The following is an 8,122-nucleotide window of genomic DNA, read 5'->3' as shown; positions in this document are numbered from 1 at the left end:
TTGGAAAGAGTCGCGAAGACACAACCAATATCAAGAACACAGGCAAACTCACATCGTAATGTCATAAACATTTTGTTAGCCACATTTGAATCACAGATGATTGTGCAGCTTTGCTGTCCTCTTAACTTGTTCTTCATAAAGTATTCATAACAACAATAATTGCATGGCGATTGACTCCCACATGCCAACGAGCACGCCTTCAATATACTGGATAACATGTCACTCATGTCAACAACTTCCCTTTTTGACACCCTGTTCACTATTGAATGCTATTGCGCATTGTGAATGGCTTCCCTATCAATTACTGACATAAGATGAGTAAGTATAGCATTTGCAATTCATGATTTACTGATTAGTATGGAGTACTGTATTCACTATTGAGTACTGGTACAGTGATCATCATGTAGTATGAATGATTTATTTCTTCATTACTGTGTATTGAGAAGCTTTTGTGGCCTCTTTTTCTTCATCAATAAACATTGATTTATTGGTTTCTTTATTTGGCACATGCCATTAAAAAATGACAATAAAAACAATCTGCAGTCAGTTTGGATGGAAGTTGCAGAAAATGATCTCCCAGAAACCAGCATGTCGATGTCATCTGCAATATAGGATACATTTGAAGGATTTTTTAACATTGCAAATATAATTTATGTACGTTAAATAACATTGGTCCCAGCACTGACTCCTGTGGGACACCAGCATTGTCCAAGAATTCTGACTGATATCCATCCATCATCACAAACTGTTGCCTTTTCTCCAAATTGCTCCTCACCCAATTCAAAACTCACCCCGAATCCCATATTGTTCGAATGTTGTTGTTGTTAATGTTATTAATTTATTGTGATTCATTGTCTCAAATGCATTAATGTCACAATCACAATTTTTTGTTGTTGTCCACGGAGTTAGGGATTTCTTAGATGAGTTCTGTTCAGGCTAGGGCTTTCGACCGGTTTCCTCTGAATTCATCGTGACTCTTGGTGAGTATTTTATTGTGTCTATACATTTGCATTAGCTGTTATACATTTTCACTAATTCAATAAAAAAAAATTTACATATTCTCTTATGAGGATACTTATACTAACTTATTTTTAGATTCTTATATTTATTTTCTGCTTTCTTAGTTCTGTTTTGCAAATTATCTGTGTTTTTCCTTTTACGAGCAACTTTTTTGTCATATAGCAGTTTTCACAAATTCATCAAATGCAATAGTCATCATCCATTTCTTGATAAATTGAATCCCATTGTCATCAGGTTGTTTTCCAGTGTAGCCATAGACTTTTCTGTCATAATTCATTTGTATTGTGGTGTGTTGTAATTAAGCAACAACCTTTTTTGATTTAATGACACATTTTATTGCTCACTGACATGAAGAAAACCTCAAGTTCAATCACAAACACTGGAGGAAGAGGAAGGTGGTGGTGTGGCACTGGCTACTCAGGGGCGCCAAACCACAGGCGCAGTGTCATGACACAGTGATGGCGAGCGTCTTGGCGAAAACCAGGCGGAGGGCGAGGACGGTGACGGAGAGGAGGTTCACCTTCTCGTCTGCCAACGACATGCACGTTTAACTCAGCCCGGCAGACTGCGACTCTCGCATGTTCAATACCAACCTGGCACCAAAGCGTCCCGGCACCGCCCTGGTCCCCTGTCACCTGTGGCGGCAAGACAGGAAGCGACATGAGGCGATGACTCCACGTAGTCGACAAGAGGCCGAGGCCGCGCTCCTCACCTTCCTCGCACGTGTCGTTATGTGCGGCTGACAGCAGCGCCACCTGGTTGTATAGCGAGTCGTCCGATATCCGCACGGCGTGTGACTCCTCGAACATGTGTCCTTTTCCCGCCTTCTCCGTGGCGTTGTGTCGACTGAAGCCGGTGGCGAGGCACGCCTTCAGGTTGCCCGCCTCAAGTTTGTAGAAGGACGGCTCAAAATCTTCCCCTAAACACCGACCGCATTCTATCGTTAAGCAGTGAAAACGCATCGTGACAATTGGGCCAGAAGCTTGCGCTGTTCGATGTGTTGCTTTTGACCATGTGGGAGTTTTACACAAAACAGGTAACTTGATATCACATTGGGACAACATGGTCGACTCATGTTTTGACCTGTTGCCCAAGCAGAAACTCTTGACAACAGAAGTCCAACATTCCATTAAACTGAGCCGACAACTGGACTTTTCTCTGTTTCTGCTCACCAGGTTCTACACTCAGTCTGCTTCCGCGTCCAAACATCAACGAGTACGCATTTACACAATGTGACACTCATAGACTAAAACTGCACCAGCTAACTTTCAGTTTCAGCATTTAATTAAAACAAAACGACTGTCTTCAGAAAGAAAAAATCCACTTACAGGCCTCCACTGTCAATCTGGTCCCACTTCCAAAAAGTAACCTGTTGATTCCTGACACACAACAGTTGTTTCCTAACAAGAACCTAAATAACTTCTCCAAGAACCTCATAAGAACTGTTGTGTCCTTGCAACAAATAGCAAACTATACAAAATAAAGATAAATAAATATAAATAAAATGGTTCTGGGTGCATTTTAGTCAGGTTATTTGACTTATTTCAGTCTTTACATTAAGATCATTAGAAAGAACTGTGGAAGTTTCACACATAATATGTAACTTGATATCACATTGGGGCAAAATGGTCCACTCACGTACTAACCGAAAGAACATCTCGGCAACAGAATTCCAACATTTAATCAAATGGAGCTGACAACTGGACTTTTCTCTTGTTTCCTCTCACCAGCTTCTAGACTCAATCTGGGTCTGTGTCCAAACATCAAGTACGCATTTACAAAATGTGACGCTCATAAACAAAATCTCTGCACCAACTAACTTTCTGTTTCAACTTTTAATTAAAACAATAAAGAAATAAATCACTTACAGGTCTCCACTCTCAGTCTGGTCCCACTCCCGAAAAAGTAACCTGGTGTTTCCTGTCACACGTTAGTTGTTTCCTCAACAAGAACCTCATAAGATGCTTGAACAGAATCTCTCTGACTAACTAAAGTATGAATTTAAAGCTAAATAAATACACAAATCCTCCCACATTCCAAAAACTATGCTCTCATCAAAATTCCACTGGGATAGGCTAAAGCTCCTCCGAACCATGAACAGGCTCAGCAGGAGAGAAAATGGACAGGGAGACGGAATCTTTCTCAGTCCATGTTCTTTAGTATTGTTTACGTTGTAAACATAAAAGCCAAACTTACGAGCCTCCACAGTCACTCTGGTTCCGTTTCCGAAAACTAATCTCCAGCTTCCTGACACACATCAATTGTTACCTCAACAAGAACCTCAAGAAAAGCTTCAACAAGGAAAACAATGAGAACCTTTATGGGGTGGCATGGTTAAGGTGCTGATTTAGCTTTTTTTGCTCAAATTTTAAAACAAAAAGGACATTTTTCATCATAGTGTTGGCCCTCTCCACAGTGGCGTTCCTCAGGGGTCCATTCCTCGTCCCACTTGACTTTTATGTCATTCATGTTGACCGGACACCCTTCGCCTAGTGTAAGTGACGTCATGACGCGTGTTTCTCCACGTTTGCATAAAAAAAAGGGGGTACATTTTCATCAACACACTCAACGTGTTGCCACGGCACTAAGGCATTATCAGGAAGCTGTGATACGTGACACAAACAAGCAGCTGAATCAACCACGAAGAAGAATGAAGCAGAGTAAGAAAGACAAATAAATATGTTCAAAGGCAATTTAGTCAGTACCAATAATGAAAAATACAAGCCATAGTATTAATGGAATTCCTACTGTGTTCCACCGTGAAACTCGTACCACCCCCGATGACAATCTTGTAGCCCACAGCGGCATCCACACAACAACGCACACTGTGACACAAACCTACACCCTCACCTGCCACGCCCACCACCTGTGGCCTCATTATTTTCTTCAGCTGATGACATCATGTTGGGTCTTTTCGAAGTTCCACTCAAAAGCTATTTTCAGCTAAGACCACAGTTCTTGCTCAAATGCCTGTCAGAACTTAAGGAGGAGGAATGGCCTAACATTATCAATTATCATGCCGATAACGACGTCTTTAAAATTGTTGAGAAGAAGATAATGTACCTCTCGGAATCTGTCGTGATGTACAGATTGTACATGTACGTCTTGATCTTTGTTAAGCTTCAATCTGCCTCATCATTGGTTCAACTATGTTTATTCGGCTGATCATCCTTACCTTCTGCTTCTGCCAGAAACAATTCTCATCAATTCTCATCTTCTGTGGATTTTGGTGTCGCACTGGTCAGCTTCCAATTCAACTCATTATGTTCATGAAGTCGTCCACAATTACTTTGGGGATAAGAATTATTTGGTTAAAAATAATGCGTAAAAAAGAACATACGCACGAATGGGACAATATGGCTTTTGAGCCAGAAACCATAACTGCTGTCATTTGTGACGCAGGTGCCATGGCCACCACTTCCTGTGGAAAGAGTCGCGATTTGGTTGCATAACTATTTGTTGGTTCACCACTGATTTTGCTTTGATTATTGTGCACATGTAACGGTGTTATTCACTTGAATGTTTCTGTAGACACAAATCCATGTGACTTGGCTGCTCGGTGTGGGGCCAATACACAACTCTTTGCAATCTTCATGAACTGTCGCCTCACTTGCACTCAGTTTCTACAAGTGTCTGTTTCTCCCCCATCAAACTTTGTTCTGTCAGTCTGCAATAGGGTGGAGTTTGAGTCACGTGACGACATTGTGAGGTAAGAGCTCGGGTGCAGAAGAGAAGAGCGGAGTTGACGGAAATTCATTCAGCATGTTTCTGTCTGCTTGGTCGCTGCTCGTCATCACTGTGGCAGGTGAGTGCTGCTCGCCGAGGTCAAGGGTCACTCGACAGGTTCATGCTGAAACACGCTTGTCTCATCCTTCAGGCGCCAGCGGTGACCAGCTTGAGGCAGTCACGGGCGAAGTGTTGGCATCAGAAGGCAAACAGGTGACACTGTCGTACGTTTACGCCACAGTGCCTACTGGTGGTGATTATTTCTTCTGGTACCAACAACTTCCTGGACAAGCACCACACTTCCTGCTTTCCCACTTGGGAAGCGGCAGCACGTTCAAGCGCCAAGCAAGGAATATCGGCGAGCGTGGAAAGTGACAGGAGACGAGTGCACCTGCACATCGAGGATGTGACAATTGAGCACTCTGCAGTGTACTACTGTGCTGTGAAGACCACAGTGACACAAGCGCCACATTCTTGTTACAAGAACATTTCCTCTTCCTAAGCTCATCACATCACACTCCCCTCTAGTAGCTTACAAAAAAAATCTCCCAAAAAAAAACAAAACTTTATTTACCTTGTTTCAAATTATTATGCACATTAGTGTTTCAAGACATTTTATAGGTTTTAAAGAACTGAAAATAGTTTGACTTAAATTTTGGAATATGGGCCTGTTGTTTGATAGCAGCTTCCCAATTCTTGCATCCATTGGACTTTTGGGAGAAGTTCTGTTTTGAATTTCTTTGCGGGATGTTACGAAAGCCTCCGGAGCTGCTGTTTGGATGTGAACTGCCTCCCAACCTCATACAAACCCCAATTCCAATGAAGTTGTGTAAAACATACATAAAAACAGAATGCAATGATTTACAAATCATTTTCAAACTATATTCAATTAACTACACCGCGAAGACAAAATATTTAATGTTCAAACTGATATTGTTTTTTTGCAAATATTCACTCGTTTTGAATTTGATGCCTGCAACACCTTCCAAAAAAGCATGTTTCACCTTTCCTTTTAACAACACTCAGTAAGTGTTTGGGAACTGAGGACACAAATTGTTGAAGCTTTGCGGCTGGATCATTTCCCAATTTTTGCTTGATGTACAACTTAAGTTGCTCAACGGGTCTCTGTTGTCGTATTTTGCACTTCATAATGTGCCACACATTTTCAATGGCAGAGAGGCCTCGACTGTTGGCGGGCCAGTCTTGAGCGCACTCTTTTACTCCAAAGCCACGATTTTGTAACACGGGAAGAATGTGGCTTGGTATTGTCTTGCTGAAATAAGCAGGGAAATCCCCCCAAAAAAGACATTGCTTGGATGGCAGCATATGTTGCTCCGAAACCTGTATGTACATTTCAGCATTTTAATGGTGCCTTCACAGATGTGCAAGTTATCTGCCAGTTGCCCATCTCTGCCCTACACCAAAATCATTATATAATTTAGGGACTCGTCCTAATTCTTTTCAGAAATGATTCGGAAATCTCATTAATATTTACAGAAATTGTTTGATTGTAGTGAATGGCTCAAATTGTTGAGCAAAGAAACATAAAGCTATGAAGCATTAATTTTGTCCAGGCCACTTTCATTCTTTGTCAAACAGAAGGGTACCAACAATTCTGTCCACATCTGTGGCTGTTCTTCTCAAGGTGGTGTGATGAGATCCGAAGACCACATGGTGATTGCTGAAGGAAACTTGGAAACCTTATGTGACTTGGCTAGCAGTGACATGGGCCTGCCTGTGTCATAGAAAAAGCCTGCTTCTCCTCCACACCGGCTTATCAGCCAGTATTCCGAAGACGAAGTAGAAGCAGATGTGATGAAGATGACATTCAGGCGAGAGGGAAGAACCACTGTGCGGTGCTGCGATGACGGAGGACATGTCTGACAAGGAGCACGTTGATGTCATTGCAACAGGAAGCGAAGGCCGCACCTCCACAGCCACAAGTCAGCATTCACGCAGACTGCCAGTGCAGACATGAATCGTGTGCTCGTGTGCGTGCTGACGGCTGCTTTGAGTCTCGGTGAGGTCATTTGAGGTCACTGCTGCTTTCAGCTGGCGTCTGAACACCTTTGTCGCTCTCTTGACAGGAAACGGTCAGCAAACAGTGCACCAGCCGGCGGGCGATGTCTACGCTGTGGAGGGCGCAAGGGTGACGCTGGACTGCAGCTACGACAGCACACAGAGCGACGACTGTATCTTCTGGTACAAACAGCAAGTGAACGCAGCACCCGAGTTTGTTCTGAGCATCTCAAAGATCGGTCAGGGCAAGACGGAGAAGAAGTACGCCGACAGGTTTCGCTCCAGCATGGACGCCAGCGCCACGCAAGCTCCTCTGCATATCGAGAGCGTGAAGCTGAGCGACTCGGCACTCTACTACTGTGCCCTGCGGCCCACGCTGACACATCCGCTGGCGTGCCTGCACAAAAACACCTGCACCCGTCTCGTGCCACGTCACATTGGGGGTGTGGAGCGAACGGCTTGATTTTGAATGGTTGTTAACAATTTTCTCTTTGGTGTGTTGAATTTGAAAGAAATATTTTGTTTATATGTTGCCAATAAAAGAAATGAGATCCACTTACAGAAATCATTCACACCATCACTGAGCGCGAACTGAACCCGAGCTGCCTGCACAGAAGTCAGTTGATAGACCAGTGGTTTATAAACATGCTTTGTTAAATAAATACAATTTTAAAAAGTACAGTATGCTATGGGGAAGAGCATGCGTGTGTGACCCCGAAACAGCTCTGCGGCTGCCACTCACACGTATACACTTCCTGCCTGAGTTGAAGACGCACAAAACAAACAACACGCTGCTCCACCTTCTCATCAGGGTCAACAAGGTCATATGACTGACAGAAAGTCATGACGATGATGAATATAACATATATAAACCACGTTAGCATTTTCAAGTATGGGCAAGCTTGCCCCGGTGCGCTGTCCCGCGGCCTTTTCACACTACTCAAGTACAGTGTGAAAAGGCCTTTCTACCTGACCTCCATTTCCTCCTTACAATGTCCAACCCCAATTCCAATGAAGTTGGGACATTGTGTTAAACGTAAATAAAAACGGAATGCAGTGATTTGCAAATCATGTTCCACCTATATTTAATGAAAACACTACAAAGACAAGATATTTAATGTTCAAACTGATAAACCTTATTGTTTTTAGCAAATAATCAATAACGTTGAATTTTATGGTTGTCATGAACGGAACAGTGGATAGGACCCAAAAAATGCACGAATCCAAAACAGTTAATGATTATTTGCTAAAAACAATACATTGGAATTGGGGTTGTACATCCGGTCCCAGTAAGCTTTTAAGACAGGAACCATAACTGCTGTCATCTGTGACGCAGGTGCCATGGCGACCACTTCCT

The 8,122-nt window shown here is 42.9% G+C and overlaps 1 gene segment (V, D, J or C); it reads left to right on the top strand.

The window, feature by feature from the left end:
* Positions 1-6,391: 6,391 nt before the first annotated feature.
* On the top strand, positions 6,392-7,320 carry LOC133473615 (T cell receptor alpha variable 18-like). The segment is given in 2 exon segments: positions 6,392-6,766; positions 6,834-7,320. Coding segments are annotated over 2 exon segments (441 nt in total).
* Positions 7,321-8,122: the final 802 nt, after the last annotated feature.

Source organism: Phyllopteryx taeniolatus, unplaced genomic scaffold (genome assembly GCF_024500385.1).
Source record: "Phyllopteryx taeniolatus isolate TA_2022b unplaced genomic scaffold, UOR_Ptae_1.2 contig_290, whole genome shotgun sequence".
Classification (NCBI taxonomy): Eukaryota; Metazoa; Chordata; class Actinopteri; order Syngnathiformes; family Syngnathidae; genus Phyllopteryx; species Phyllopteryx taeniolatus.
The sequence above is the reverse complement of the archived record's forward strand: the minus strand, read 5'-3'. Positions and strand labels throughout refer to the sequence as shown.